The 16,089-nt window shown below is 30.5% G+C and overlaps 2 protein-coding genes across 5 annotated transcripts; both read right to left on the reverse strand.

The window, feature by feature from the left end:
- Positions 1–5,501: 5,501 nt before the first annotated feature.
- Positions 5,502–8,464, reverse strand: LOC140822699 (septum-promoting GTP-binding protein 1). Its single transcript, XM_073183540.1, has 6 exons — positions 7,975–8,464; positions 7,685–7,805; positions 6,747–6,843; positions 6,314–6,353; positions 5,831–5,914; positions 5,502–5,745 (listed from the first exon to the last, which is right to left on the reverse strand). The coding sequence occupies exons 1-6, from the start codon at positions 8,281–8,283 to the stop codon at positions 5,581–5,583; spliced, it is 816 nt and encodes a 271-aa protein (XP_073039641.1). The 5' UTR covers positions 8,284–8,464; the 3' UTR covers positions 5,502–5,580.
- Positions 8,465–11,026: 2,562 nt separating this feature from the next.
- LOC140822701 (uncharacterized) lies at positions 11,027–14,781 on the reverse strand. 4 transcript variants are annotated; one of them, XM_073183546.1, is made up of 3 exons: positions 14,760–14,781; positions 13,489–13,811; positions 11,027–12,151 (listed from the first exon to the last, which is right to left on the reverse strand). In XM_073183546.1, exon 3 carries the CDS (start codon positions 12,139–12,141, stop codon positions 11,659–11,661), a length of 483 nt encoding a protein of 160 aa, XP_073039647.1. In that variant the 5' UTR covers positions 12,142–12,151; positions 13,489–13,811; positions 14,760–14,781; the 3' UTR covers positions 11,027–11,658. The 4 variants fall into 4 exon arrangements, with proteins under 4 accessions (XP_073039647.1, XP_073039646.1, XP_073039645.1 ...); XM_073183545.1 differs by having other exon boundaries at positions 11,028–12,242; positions 13,123–13,811; positions 14,760–14,776; XM_073183544.1 differs by having other exon boundaries at positions 11,028–12,242; positions 14,760–14,775.
- Positions 14,782–16,089: the final 1,308 nt, after the last annotated feature.

Genomic DNA, 16,089 nt, shown 5'->3' on the forward strand with positions numbered 1-16,089 from the left:
AAAAAATAATTTATTTATATTATATTTCATGGCCGATTTAGGACAATGAAATATGATTTTTAAAACTGTTAAAATATAATAAAAAAGGACACATAATCAGTAATTTACACGTGTCTTTTTATCTACAATTTGAATATTGATACGATCTGAATATTGATTGATTCGATCGTCGAAAAATAACAAAAAGACAAAAAAAAAATATTTGAAAACTATATATTTTAATTATAATTTTATTTTTATTTTTATTGTTAATGAAATTTATAATCATTAACATGAAACACTGGTATAAACGTACAAAAAGTTAATTCTACCTTCATTGTTTTGCTTAATCAAGCTACAAAAAATACATTCGAAATTTACTTACGATTTCGGTTGAGAATAAATATAGCAAACAGAATATGTCAAGTTATAATAAATGGATGATGAGTCTAAGTATTGATCTCACATAGACTGATATTTAATTACTAAATTTTTTATCACTTAACTTAAACTAGACAAAATAAATAAAAAGACGATATGTGAATTATTGATCCAAACTATTAAATAAAATAATTACAACTAAAAACAACGAATTCAACTATCAATACGGGATTTAAATTCAAATAAAGAGCTAAGACACACGACGGTACCAAACTCTAATATGTTGACACGTATTGAAATTCAATTAATTATTTAATTTTTGACCATCACGGTGAAATCTCAAAATTTATTTATTAAACGATTCTTTGAGTTAATAAACCTATTTAAATATAACAGTCCAATTATTTTTAATTGAATTTATTTAGAGCTAAAACATTAAATCTTCGTGAAATTTAAGTTTTCACCTAACACCGCACATTGAAAGCCAATACTATTTCTAGTCAGTTTAACCATGTGTTGATGACGTCTTTGTTGCTATAATTAACCAATCATCTTTTGATTCGTGATTAATCAACAGACACGTAAATAGTTGATCAGCTATTAACAAGAAATATTAAACTACCATCAATCGATAATTAAAATAAAGAAAAATAATATATTGAAAATAAATCAAATATCAAACAAACTTTGGCCCTATCGTGGTCTTAGCTTAAAGAAATTTATTTCATAAATTCAAAACAAAAGAGAAAAATCATATTTAATTTCATAGAAGAAAACAAAATAAAGAAGGAATAAAAAGAATTCTCAGTTTTTTTTTGTGTGTGTTGAGAAATTATTCATGCTTCTGCCTTCTGTCTTCCTCCCTTCAATTCTGCACTCCGGTCTTCTCTTCCTTCCTCTGCTTTCGCTTATGATACCCTCATTTCTTTACGTGACTATCTTCTGCATCATCTCTTCCTTTCTCTCATGTCTCTTCTGCCCTTCTCCTTACGTCTCTGTCTTCTTCTCTCTATGTTCTTCTCTCCTCCTTCCCCCTTCTGTGCTGGTTTTTTCTCTTTTTTGCACCACTTTTTGTAAGTTTCTTTCACGTCTCTTTTTATCTCTACTTCATTGACCTAATCCTCCAACTCCTTGAAGCCAATGTCAATCTATATATATATATATATATATAAATATACAGATTGAATTGTGAATTTACTTTATTGTCCTTATCTTTATTATTATCTATTAATTACAATTATGCATTTACTCTTTTGTCCTTATCCTTATTATTTATTTACTAATTACTAAACTTTTAAATTCAATCCTTATTATTAATTATTAATTACAATTATGCATTTACTCTTTTGTCTTTATCCTTATTATTTATTTACTAATTAATAAACTTTTAATCATTATCTTTATTATTTATTTACTAATTACTAAACTTTTAAATTCAATAGCCGAGATTAAAATTTGTTTTGTGAAAAAACCTTACAAATAATCTATATCTATCTATATCTATCTATACTAATCTATACTAATATAAATATATAAATGTGACCTTCATTTAATAATAATCATTAATATATATTTTTTTAAATCAATTTTCAATATATGATGCTAAATACATATTACTAAATGATATATTATCTATTATTAATCTATTAAGTATATGACTTTCATTTGTTAGCTTACTATGATATTATTTTTTTGTTTTACAATTTGTCATATTAATGATGTTATTTAATTCATTTTTTTTCTTAGTTTAATAAGATCATTAATAGTGTATTTAACTCAATCAAACTAATTATTATTTTAATTTACTTTAAATTTAATTTTAGTTACTTAAATTTATACATTGTCATTAAATAATAACAGGAAGACAAAGGGAAATGATTCGGATTGAATAAAAATAAATTATTTATAAATATTAATGCCATACAAAATTTCTTTCTCCCATTTAGAATAAAAATATTTTCAGACTCTTTAAGTGTCAATAAAGATATGTGATTGAGAGAAATATTTGTCTTTAAGTGATTTCAAACATTGTTTTTAAGTTATTTAGTTAATTTTTTTTATAAATTCTGCTAAATAAATATTACTAAATAATATGCTCAATTTGATCATTTTGTGTTCTTGCAATGAGAGGAGTTTTTTTTTACCCTAGCGTTAACATGTTTGATTGTTATATGTCTTTTGTATTGATCATGTAATTGTGTTTGCATTGTTTATGTGATTTGTTTGTTTGCACAAAGAAAAGAGAAAACAAAATCAAATATCCAACAAAAACGGTTATTTTTCAATTTTTTATTGTTGAGATATTTTGTTAATTTTTAAACACATAATGCATGTTTTCTGTTTGATTAGATTACTTAGTTTGAAGTGACTTAGAAAATAATAAAAAGATTGAAATATTTATTCGTTTTTACCTTATGTCTCATAATATCAAGAGATAACATTTTTTATTTATTGGGGCAAATGTATTTTCAAACTTCTGTCTATAAATCAATATTTAAATTTTTTACGACATTATTATATTCTCTAATCAATTTTTTTTACTTAAATTGATAGAAGGCATTTTAATTTGAGTTTTTATGTTCTTGCTTATATTATTTTTGTAATATTATTTATCATGAAAATAATAGGTGAACTATAAAATTTGGTAGGTCTAAGAGTCCTCTGGTGAACGACAAATATGGATAAATTATTAAAATATATAATATCTAGTAGATTTTTGACATGCGATTTTGCTCTAATTCAATGATTATGCATTATTATAAATTTTAATTATATCACAAGTTAACGCATGTTTTGTTGTTGCTAAATATATTTAGTCAATAGTCTAATATGTTTCTATGGTTTAAGAAAAATTGTGTGACTTTGTATTATATTATTACGGCTACTTTTCTAAATGGTTTTATTATGATTTCAAGGCACCATTTTTCACGTGTTTTTTTAAAGAAGTGAAATGAATATCTATAAAACGATGACATTAATAAGGCTTCTTCTCTTTATTTGAAAAAAATATTGGAAAATTTATACAAATTGTGAATAATATGAGTTAATATTTAATTTGAGAGTGATTTATGATTTTTATTGCTCGTATATACTTCATTTTTTTGTTATTGTACTAAATAAATTATTTTTAACCTTTGAGTTATAATTTTTTTTCTTATCGAGGTTGTTTGTGTTATGATTTTTTTATTCGTTTTGGTTAGTATTGTTGGCGGTAATTGATTTTTCTGATATTATATCATGTGTCTTGTTGTTTATATAAAAATAAATATGAGAGTGCATCAATCAAAGCCACGTATTTTGAGTCTTCTGTTCTACGAAGAGAATAGTAAATGGTTTCTGTGAATTATATAATTTCTTGGTTTTTCATACATATAATCTATGAAATGCGTCAAATTTTGAACAAAAAAGTTTTGACAAACATAGTTGATGAAAAAAAAGACATGTTAAATAAAAAAATAATGTTGTGTATTACTATGTTGGGTGCGATAATTGTCCCTGCTTGGTAGAGCGGTCGAACCGTGGTGCTTGAGCTGTTGTGCGGTTTAAAAGATTTGAGTTGCACAATTACTACTAGCTATAGTTTTTGGTAAAACGACAAGCGATCGGTCTTACAATTGGTATCAGAGGCAAGGTCACGGGTTCGATTCCCATTGATTGCAAGGAGTGCAATTATTGGGAGGAAGATTGTTGGATGCAATAATTGTCCCTGCTTGCTTGAGCGGCCGAACTGTGGTGCTTGAGCTGCTGCGCGATTTAAAAGATTTGAGTTGCACCATTACTACTAGCTATAGCTTTTGGTAAAGCGGCAAGCGTTCGGTCCTACGTACTATGTCCTAATTTCTGTATGATATAATTCAAGCACATTTTTTTATAGATATTTGAAATTAGGTCTAATTAAGTAACATGAAACATATACATATATATTAAATCATATTTAAAGCAAAATGTTAAGATCAAGAATGATTCAGATTTAAATTTCAACGAAACATAATGAATAAGGAATTGAAGAATTGTATGTGTACGTTAAGTGTTATATAATGATTATGTTGCTACTTCATGGTTGTGCGACATATGAATGTCATATAAAATGTCAATATTTCTCAATAAAATAGTTTTTTTCAAAAAGAAAAAAATTATTCATTTAGAAAAAGAAATACATGAAAAATAAATTGTGCATAATTCTCATTCTATTTATAATGGTATGAGAACAATTCTAAAACTTTGTTGACACAATATAACAGATCAATTCTGTGCATTTTATTGAGACATTGAGTTAGTTTCACTTTATTTTCTCCAATATTATCTCGATATATTTCGAGGTGATACGAGATTGTTTTTGTCTCTTTTTTTAGTCAAAGTGTCTAACTAGCTAATTTATAACATATATGATGGTAGCATAGAAAAATCCTCGTCAAATAAAACATGCTTCTGCCTTCTGTCTTCTTCCCTTCAATTCTGCACTCCGATCTTCTCTTCCTTCCTCTGCTTTCGCTTATGATACCCTCATTTCTTTACGTGACTATCTTCTGCATCATCTCTTCCTTTCTCTCATGTCTCTTCTGCCCTTCTCCTTACGTCTCTGTCTTCTTCTCTCTATGTTCTTCTCTCCTCCTTCCCCCTTCTGTGCTGGTTTTTTCTCTTTTTTGCACCACTTTTTGTAAGTTTCTTTCACGTCTCTTTTTATCTCTACTTCATGGACCTAATCCTCCAACTCCTTGAAGCCAATGTCAATTTCAAAAAATTGTAGAGATTTTATTTATCAAAATCTGCACAGATTTTCTTCCAAATTAGTTTTTTTTTCTATTTTTTATTCAAATCTACAAATATTATAAAATAATTTTGATAAACACATACTAGATATAATAATTACAGATAAACACAAATATTATAAAATAAAATCTCTATGAAATTTAGACTTTATCATTCATCAATCCAAATATTATCGAAAAGTATTTAAAAATATAATATCCAAATACATCCACATTCAAGACATGAAATATGTGTTGGATGCGACTTTTTAAGATATTTTTAGGGTGATTTTTTTTTTTTTTTTTGCTTGATGTCAGTCATAATTTTTTTTAAAAAAATATCGTTTGAAAGTTAGACATCCTATATTATCCTAGAACAGGACAAGACATCAATAAAAACACAATGTAAATGAGGTTAGAAGACCCATTTTCTCTCATAATATTTACAAAAGTCACTAATTTTTGTTACTATTTAATAGTCGATAATGGGTTCGCCGATTGTCAAATTCCTCTCAATGGTCCATGGCAAGTTAAAGAGCTTGGCCATGACGAACTTGAAGATCTTGTTGACGTTGATGTTATGTGTCGAGCTCGAAAAGAAAAGAGTCGCTTTTATCGCTTTCGCGTATGCTCTTGCCTGCATTCATCCATCAAAACTCGTTAATTAGCTGCCTCGAATTCGACCCTCGATCGATAAAGTTATTTTGCGAACTATCCGTTACCTGTCTAACGACTGTCCATTGAATATCCGGTGGCATTTGGACAAAATCATCAAATTTGGTTCCTATTAATATTGGAATTGCGGTCTGCAAATAAAAAATGTGAAGAAGAAAATATTAAATCCAAATCCATCTCCTTATAAGCAGGATACATCATCGTATCTTATCTTGTTTATAAAAATTTATTTCAAAGAAAATAAACTTTAAATTACATCTATAATTTATATATATATATATATATATATATATATATATATATATATATATATATAATTTCACGTCGATATCAATTCATATGACAACAATATTAATTTTTCTCTAATGTGAAATTTTCACAATATGCAAACATATTTTAATTCGAAATTATGGAATTTACTTTAATTTCCGACAGTTAACAGTGGGAAAAAAAAAGCAATAAAATGTCATCGAAGCTTCAACTTTATATATAGAAAAGTAACTTAAACTTAAAGTAATGTAATTCGGTACCTGATTCCATCTTCTTGCCTCACTGTACCATCCAATAATACTGCATCCAACCTCATATTATTATCAATATAATTAACTCAAAATAATAGTGAAAAGTTACTACATGCATACTACCAAATGTACGACATACTCGACTAAAAAAATGTTGATAAGAGAACTGAAGTCATGACTATCATATTAAACGTTCGTCTACTCTACTTGCTCGGACATATTTGAGTTTGACAAAAACTTGTGTGAGACGATCTTACAGGTCGTATTTTGTGAGACAGATATCTTATTTGGGTCATTCATGAAAAAGTACTACTTTTTATGTTAAGAGTATTGCTTTTTATTGTAAATATCAGTATAGTTGACATGTCTCACAGATAAAGATTCGTGAGAATATCTCACAAGAGACCTTCTTTTTGAGTTTTTTTGACGTATATATATATACCTGTTCAATGTGCACCGATTAGTAAGATCAAACATAAACAAAATGGCCACAGCATCTTTACAGGCAATTGGGACTTGATCCAACGATCTTTTATCACCTGCACAAATATATTTTCTTCACCAATTTTAAATACATTTATTAAAATTAAATAAATTAGGAATTATATTCCATGCAAAATAGACACGCCACCTAAAAATTGACCCATCAACACTAACTTTCGAATTAATGACTTCCTATTTTAGTATATAACTTTGCTTTTATTACAAGCCATGTAGATATTATGTGATTCACTCCAAGTGCCAATTGTAGGACTTGAATTTAGACCCCAAAAAAGGATATCAATAATGAGCATATGGATTGGCTGAAATTATTATCTACCAAAATGATAAAAATCTTGATAAATACTGATAAAATCCAAGAAGAAAATAAAATTGAAAAATTGAAGGATTCATAAAATAGCCAACAAGAAAGGTGAATTCAAATAATTATTAGTCTTTCGATTATATTAGCCAACATATTTCAACTGATTTGATACTACTCTGACTTGTTTGTTAGTATTTTTCGAGTCATTGTGATCAAGAAAATCATAAACCAAGAATCCTCATAGATTTTCAGACTCATAAGTTAGCCATCCACCACATATCATTGCCTAACCACACATATATAAGACAAGGCAAAAATTTGTTTATGACAAGAATCTCTTATTTGGGTTATCTATAAAAAAATATTATTTTTTATGCTAAAAGTATTACTTTTGATTGTGAATATCGGTAAAATTGACCCGTCTCACAGATAAAGATTCGTGAGACCGTCTCACAAAAAACTTACTCATAAAACAAATAAAAAACAGCAGTTCGCGACAAGCGTTGCCAATTTAGGGAATGTGTAAGACGGAGAAAATAGATATATAGTGTATATATATATATATATATATATACCTCCGACATCCCATATTTTGCAGGCGATCCTAGCTCCTCCAATGTCAAATGTCTTGTCCATCAAATTTAGACCTTTCATTTGCAGACTTTTCTGTTCTTGTAAATCTCCTACGTACCTTATCTGACAAAAAATGAAAGATCGGTATTTTTTTAAATCACATGCAAACCAAGAAATTTTACATATATTTATTTATTACGGTTGGTGAAGGAATTTAAAAAGGTACCAACAAGAATTATACTTTTTTTTAAAATTAATAAATAATTTAATTAATAATATTAAAAATCTTTACCGCAAAGCTTGTTTTTCCAATCCGACAATCGCCCAGCAGGCTGATCTTCAGGCAAACTAAGTCGGAATCACCGCCGCTACACGACGCCGTGCTGGGATCGCAACCGGGATACTCCAACGCAGCCACTGATGACGGGGAAGAGTTTCTTCTGGAAGACAACCTCGTGTAACGAGGAGAAGCAGGCGGCCTTGTCGAGCAGGAGAGGATTCTGTGCCATATGAACTTGAAGAAACGCCGGAAAACTGTCACCTTATCCGCTAGGCTCCATCGAAGGTTGACCTGCACTATTTTGCGGCAGAGCTGCGTCATCTTCCCGGTGGCCGGCTGGTGTTTCTGGGTAGCCCAGTCGTTGATTTTAAGGGCCGGGAGCTCTGTGGTGGATGGATCGATAAGGGGGAAGAGGCCAAGTTGCCGGCTTTCTTGAAATTTACCAAACTGCGTGGGAAAATTTTATACAAGAGTCAAGAGCTAGCTGAAAACCAGAGAATGAAATTCTACAATAAATATAAATAAATAATATATATATATATATATATATATATATATATATATATATTATATATATATCGTAGAAAAATAATAAGTATGGAGACTTGTCCAACTCTGGTATGGTCAATTTACTCGTCTTACAAGTCAGAAATGATTTTGTTTTTTTGTTTTTATCTCTTGTCTGTCACTAGGTGTGCTGTAATTGTCTTGTTGGGTACAACAAATGGAAAATATGTGTGTGAGTTGTCGAATTTAGCAAAATTACCATTGACAAGCGTCTCTCATCGTCTTGAAGGCCACCTCCTTAGGTTTTATTGAGGTCTATATTAGGGAGGTAAACAAACTAAATCGTTCGCGAGTTATTCGGAATTCGGTTCGATAAAAAGTTTGTTTGAGTTCGTTTGTTAATCATATCAAACCAAGCTCAAGCTCGATTTTAAGCTCGAGAACTTAATCAAACCAAACTCAAGCCTAAGCGTATTCGGCTCGTGAGCTCGCAAACATGTTCGTTAATAGGCTCGCGAGCTCGAACTCGGCTCGTTTAGGTGGCTTGTAAGCTCGAGTTTGACTCATTTGTTGAGTTGACAAATAAAAATATTAGTACTAATAAAAGTTAAACTTTTATGTCTAATATAAAATTAGTTAATAGATATATTTAATTTTAACAAGCTCGAATCAAGCTCAAGTTCGAGCTCAATTGTATGTTTTACGAGATCGAAAACGAGCCGAGCTCAAGGCAGGCTTGTTAAATATGATAAACGATCTATTAATAAACCAAGCTCGAGCCCGGATTGATTAACATGATAAACGAACTTTTAACGAGTCAAACTCGAGCTTTTCACAAGCTTAGTAATTTCAAGACAAGTCGAATTCTAGCCTGATGATAAAAGCTCGAATAAAGCTCGAGCTGGAGCTGGAGCTGGAGCTCTATCAATCTTAAACGAGCCAAACTCAAGGCAGATGATAAAAGCTCGAATCAAGCTCGAGCTCGAGCTTGCATTAATCTTAAACGAGCCAAGCTCCAGCCTGATACTGTTCGGCTTGGTTTGGATCATTTACATCTCTAGTCTACATACCCCAAAGGCAATTTAGCTGAATTGATGGTAGTCAAGGAGTGTGTTTTGACCGCTAAAGATCATGATTCAAAACGGATTGTTAAAATAGACGTCGTATCAGTGATTAAATCCATTAATGCTTGTTTGTTGTAGAAGGAAAATCAGCATCACACCTATTTTTGTATTTCAATGAAATTAAGCAGAAGTTAACAGCATAATTCAGATTTAAAAAACACACAAAATGATATTTTTTTTAATTTTAAAAGTCAGTAATCATTTTTAAGTAACCGTAAGTATTAGTTAAGCATTAATGACTCAGAAGATGAATTCTAGTTGTTATGTTGATATGTTTTATCTCATAATTTTGTAAGCTCTTGAAATCTTTAATATTGGTTGCAAACAATATCACTTTCGACTATTGAACTTTTATATTTATTTTATTAAATTAAATAAAAAAAAATTGTAACACATAGCAAAATAGATGATAAAATAATAAAGACAAACACTTGTGTGAGACGATCTCATGGATCGTATTTTTTGAGACATATCTTTTATTGGAGTTATACATGAAAAATATTATTTTTTATGCTAAGAGTATTAATTTTTAGAGTGGGTCTCATGTGAGACCGTCCCACGGATCTTAATCTGTGAGACGGTCTCATGGATAACCCAAATAAGAGATCCGTCTCACAAATACGACCCGTGAGACCATCTCACATAAGTTTTTGTCTAATTTTTATTGTGAACATCGATAGGATTGACCCATCTCACAGATAAAGATCCATGAGATCGTCTCACAAGATACCTACCTACTAAATAATAAAATATTATGAACCATTTACTGAATAAATGTTTTCAAAAACATGATTCATAAAGAATTATCATAAAGAAAAAGATGGAAATATCTTATTATTTTTCAATTTTTTTTATTAAATCCACTGAAATAAATATCATATTTTATCGACCCAAGTTTAATAATTAGATCAGATTTTTGGATTTCAGATGACTGCTATTCTCCCACCAAATCCCATTTGCAGTCGTTGAATGGTGCAGGTAGAAGGCAAAAAAGAAAAGAGGGGGTTTTAGGCCCCAACTCTTGAAAGTACTCAACTTCTCTCACCAAATCACAAATGAAACAAAAATCCAATCCAACTTTATCTAAAATATAATATAATATAAATGGGTTTTTTAGAATATGGAAAAATAATTTTGTTAGAAAATTTATGAAAACAAAAGTGATATTTCATGGAAAAGATTGGAGCTATGATTCTTTCATATTTTGAAGAATGAAAATATATTTCAAAAACATTAGCACATTTTGCCCCAATTTCCTTCCCTTGCATATTCATGCGGCACACTGCAACCAAAATAGGTCAGCTATGTGAATTGTGATGTGGAAGCAGTAGCATCGTAACATTTTCATAATTCCCCATAATAACCACCTACCAAAACTTAAGAGCAAGAGATATATAAAATAAAAAATAATAATAATTAAAAAATAAAAAGAAAAAGTGAATGCATTAGATGGGAGAAGACAAACAATTTAAATGGTTTTAAGTGAATGCACATGAATCCAGTGACCACATCACAACCAATGAAATTTCAAGACTACTTTTGATCAAGAATATAAGGTTAAGATTTGAACGAAACTGAAAAGAAACAAGATCTTCCAAATATGTCTCGAACTCCAAGCAAATCTACGAAAAATGCCTCTATTCAATCACCGGCATCCGCATTCCCCTTTAACATGCAGAAGAAAGAGTGTACATCTGACGGTGATGGCTCAAGGGTTACAAAGAAAATGGCTGCAACATCGAATGCAGCAGCTGTTGGGACCAGAGGTACGGTTGCATCCCTGATCATGCAAGAAATTAAGTACTTTACTCAGTTTGAGTTAGATGGTCCGAGCAGCTCCAACAAGACATCATCAGGTAAACTTGTGAACTTGGCATCCATATGTGAAGTCGCGGGACTCAATATAGGATCAGATGTCAATACATCAACTAAGAAAAAGAAAGGAAACAAATGGAACATGCCGAGGATGTGTTCTACAGCAGAAGTGGCGTATAGAAACCAGCTGAGTGGGTTGTCACGATTCACTTACCGGAATCTGAAAGCTGATCTTAAAAAGTCAGCAGCTTTAGACGACATTATCAGATAATTTTGAGAAGCCAAGTTTCTTAAGACGATTTGTAATAGGATTCACCCATGTCCTGTCGGAATTCCCACATTTCAAGTCCACTATTTCAACCATGTTCGATCCTTTCTTGATGGGTATTTTTCTTATAGGGGTTCCATCTATCGAAATATCACAAGATGTGAGCATTGGGATATGATGTGTACCTCCAGAGTTGAGCTTTGACCTCCTTACATTTTCAGGGCATTTACGATTTTTAGCAATGTTTGGGCCACTGCTACTTGCTTCATCTTTTGATGTTTTAGATTTTGGTTCTCTTGGAGTCGACTCCCCAGTCGGAGCAGAGACAGAAGCGCATGAATCCGACACCTTCGTAGCATATTTTGCAGAGTCTAATTCTCGGGACATAAGGGCACCAATCGTCCCAGTGGTTCCTATTTTAATGGATCCTCCCCCACCCCTGATAGCTTCTAATGTCTGTACCATAATGTTGCCACTAGTGCACAAAATTGATACAAAATTTATATTATAGAAGATGGTATTTTTCAGTTCGTTCTACTAGATATTGAATCAATCAATTGAAGATCCTGCATCAAAGCATATTTTTCAGTTATTTCTAGTAGATATTGAAACAATAAATTTAAGATCCTACATCAAAGCAGCGGGTCATACAACAACGGTTCCTAAACAATATCAACATTTCTCTAAATGCTATTGAAACAGCATAGGCGATTCTAAACTAAATACAGTTGCATAACACAAAACAACCTTGAACATAAGAACTCCAATTGTGATTATAAGTATGATGGTCCACATACATGATATTTCCATTGTTTCTTTAGAATAACTTCTACTATTTTCAACATTAACGAGAACATTTGACTCAACAAGCATTATCTTGATATTTAAAAAATAAACCTTTAGATCTAATCAGGGGCACACACAATTGGAGTCAGAGGGGGCGCACAAAAGAACAATACCCCGGTTCAATTACATAAACCATATTGAAATTTGATGATTCGTAAAATAAGAACCAAAATAAGTGATGAAAAAAAATTAAATCCCTTCATCGCCGAAAAAGGACTAGGTGAAAGCAGGATGATTAGCATCTGAGAAGCTTACTATAAAAAAGTTCGAATTTTCTTGCATTGGCACATAATGGTGGGATAATCATCTTTCATAAGTGACCTACTTAACAAAAATAGATGCTTCACTGCTTAAAATTCTAGGATAGGCCGGACTCACTAAGTCAGTGGCCAAATCAAAAGGCTAACTGTTCAAGCATTTGAGCTCCATTAAGACCCATAAATGAGCGGTCTTGGTTGCAGACTAATAAGTATTAACCAAAGGCCAAAACCAACCACCCCCAACTCTCAATCCAACACAATAAACACAGTCATTGAAGCAAGGAATAAGATGAAAGATTCATTTTTCGCATGGAAGAGGAGTCAGTGACAGATCCAACACCTTGTGTTAGAGCTTCAAGTTCATTTGCAGATATGTATAATTTAGGTCTATCATCATCCGGAAATGGCACGAGACACTTGCCACAAAATTAAGATCTTCCTTCTTTTCTAGAGGCATTGGCTCCTCGAAGTTGCCCAAATTCTTCACAATTTAATTCTTAACACTTTGCTAATCATACAACCGAAGCATCAACACCACCCAATCCAGGTATCACCAGAAACTGGGATGGGTGGCGATTAAAATAAAATAAAAAATTCAAATTTCAACTCTGGTTTCTCTAAAAAAATACGACTAATCAAATAACAAATGAACCAAGAACAATTTCAAAAATGAAGAAATCGATAACGATGAAGAATGGAAGTTTACCAACAAACTCAGTAATCAAGAACTTCCGAAGGACGATTGATGGGTTCGTATGAAATGAGTTTGGTTTATTAAATTATGCATAAAGCCGGAATCTTGGAGAGAAACAGCGACGTGGGTTGTACTATCTCCATTTAGAAATCAATCAACTCTTACCACAGTGGATGAGTTTGGAGAACTTTTATTCTTTCAAATTCAAGAAAGTGGAAACAAGATCCAACATGGTTTCTTGCGTTTCCAACACCTCTTGCTTAAGGGCCCACTTTTGGGTTTGCCTGTATTTCACACTCAAATTTCTAAATTCTTTTAGCTACAAAAATTTATCACTAAGAGGGTGTATTCAATCTAAACTTTTAATGACTTTAATGGAATTTTAAAATCTAGAGGTATTCAATCTAAACTTTTAATGACTCTATATATGTTTAGTAGTATTCAACATGGATTTTGGTAGAGTTTTAAAAAGTCATGTGTTATTCAAACTTGACTTTTTAAAACTCTACAAAAGTCAAGAGGTATCCAAAAATCCATAGATTTTCAAGGATTCTTATTTTATTATTCATGTACCAACCTTGAAGCCTTATGTACAGTTGCAGAAAATCTAAAATATTCTTCCACATATACCAAAGATTTTGATGGACTTTCTTTTTTGAAAAATACGCTATCTCTCTTCTATCTCAAGTCATCTCTAGGGTTCTTCTCTCTCTCAAAAAAATTTCTTCTATTCAAAGGTATGATTGATCAATCTTGAATTTATTATATTGCCAATATTTATGTGTAAAAATAGATGAATTGTTGTTTTTTTCTTGAATCATTATGATTATTGTATTTCATAAATTGTTCATTTTAATAAAATTTTATTATGAACTTATAAAAATATTGTTCATTAATATGTTGAATTGACATAAAGAATTGAAATTTTGATTTCAATAAATTGGATAGTTCATTTTTCGTTTTTCATAAATTAAATTTATTTAACTTTTAAATAAGTAAAATTTATTTACATTTTCATGAAATAAAAAAATTTAAAATTTAATAGGTTATACATGTCCAATAATTATTTAAAAAAATTAATAAAAAAATAAATCACAATTATAAAAGTTTACAAAAGTTTACAAAAGTCTACAAAAATCTTGAAAAAAAGTCTATAAAAGTCTATGAAATATGTTTTACAATTCCATGAGATTCTATAAAAGTCAATCTAAATCCATCAACTCCACAAAAGTCCACATTTTAAAAAAAGTCATTAAAAGTCATTAAAAGTTTAGATTGAATACACAAATATATCCTCCATCTACTGATAATTTTAAGTGAATTTCCAAATGATTTTGTTTATATCACATTGTGAGTAACACTTCTAGTGTAATATACACAAATTTATTTATCTGAATATCTGAAACGAAAACAGAAAAATGACGATGAACCCCACATAATTTGTTTCTGCGTGAGTTGTTGTAAAACTACGCAGAGAATATCACTCTCGAGACACATAGAAAAAATAGACAAGACTATATTGTAATAAAAGTATCAACTGACACTAAGGTCACATTTATTATCATCAATTGCGTCCATGGAAATCAAGTGAAAATACAAACAAAGTTTTAGGCGTTGTAATCTCTGGGGGTGGGCATAAAATCCAAAAACCGAAAAAATCGACCGAACAATAATTCGGTTTAAATGGTTCGGCTTTATTGGTTTTCGGTCGATTATGGTTTTAAAATTTATGAAATTCGATTTTTCGGTTCGTTCGGTTCGGTTCGGTTCGGTTCGTTTTTTGGTTTTAATCTCCAAAAAACCGAATAACCGAACCGACCATATTATTGTTAAGTATATGGTTTTTATGTATATTGGACCATATTATTTAAGTATAAGACTTTTTATGTATAATGAGCCTATTATGATTTAAGAACTTAGTATCATTGACCCTCAATTTTCAATTCGATCGTTTTTTTTTCTTTCTCACTACTCACGGGTCAACGTTTTCTTTTCTTTTCTGTATATATTTCTTTAATTTTTTCGTAAGATGATTGGTGTTCCATTCGAGCTGGTTGACACCTTGTTATCATTCCTATTACTAAATATTCCATTGGATTCATGTATTATTCGTGTTTACATGGTTAATTAGTTATATATTGTTATTATATTCATATGACATGTTTGTACACAACACAGTTTACACACATATATATTTGTATATATATAAAAGATTAAGTCCCATAAATTAAATGTTTGAAAAATACTATGGTTTAGATTTTAACTGCATAAAGTGACGTATAATTTTATTTCTTAACAAATTTTAGCTAACCGTATATAACCGGACGTATAAACCGAACCGAACAGTAATAAAATAGTTTGGTTTTGGACTAGAGATATTCAAAACCGAAAATCGAACCGTTGTAGAGTAAAACCGGACCAAACCGACCGTTGTCCACCCTAGTAATATCTCATTTTATTCTATTTATTAGATTTAAACTTCTTGATTACAAGATAAAAAATACATATAATAGACATTAAATGATATTAGTGACCAAAGTATATTTACCTAGTTACTAAGATTTTGACTTCCAATTCAACTCTCATTTTTTATTATCCATAGACTATGTCTAA

Source organism: Primulina eburnea, chromosome 2 (genome assembly GCF_022965805.1).
Source record: "Primulina eburnea isolate SZY01 chromosome 2, ASM2296580v1, whole genome shotgun sequence".
Taxonomy (NCBI): domain Eukaryota; kingdom Viridiplantae; phylum Streptophyta; class Magnoliopsida; order Lamiales; family Gesneriaceae; genus Primulina; species Primulina eburnea.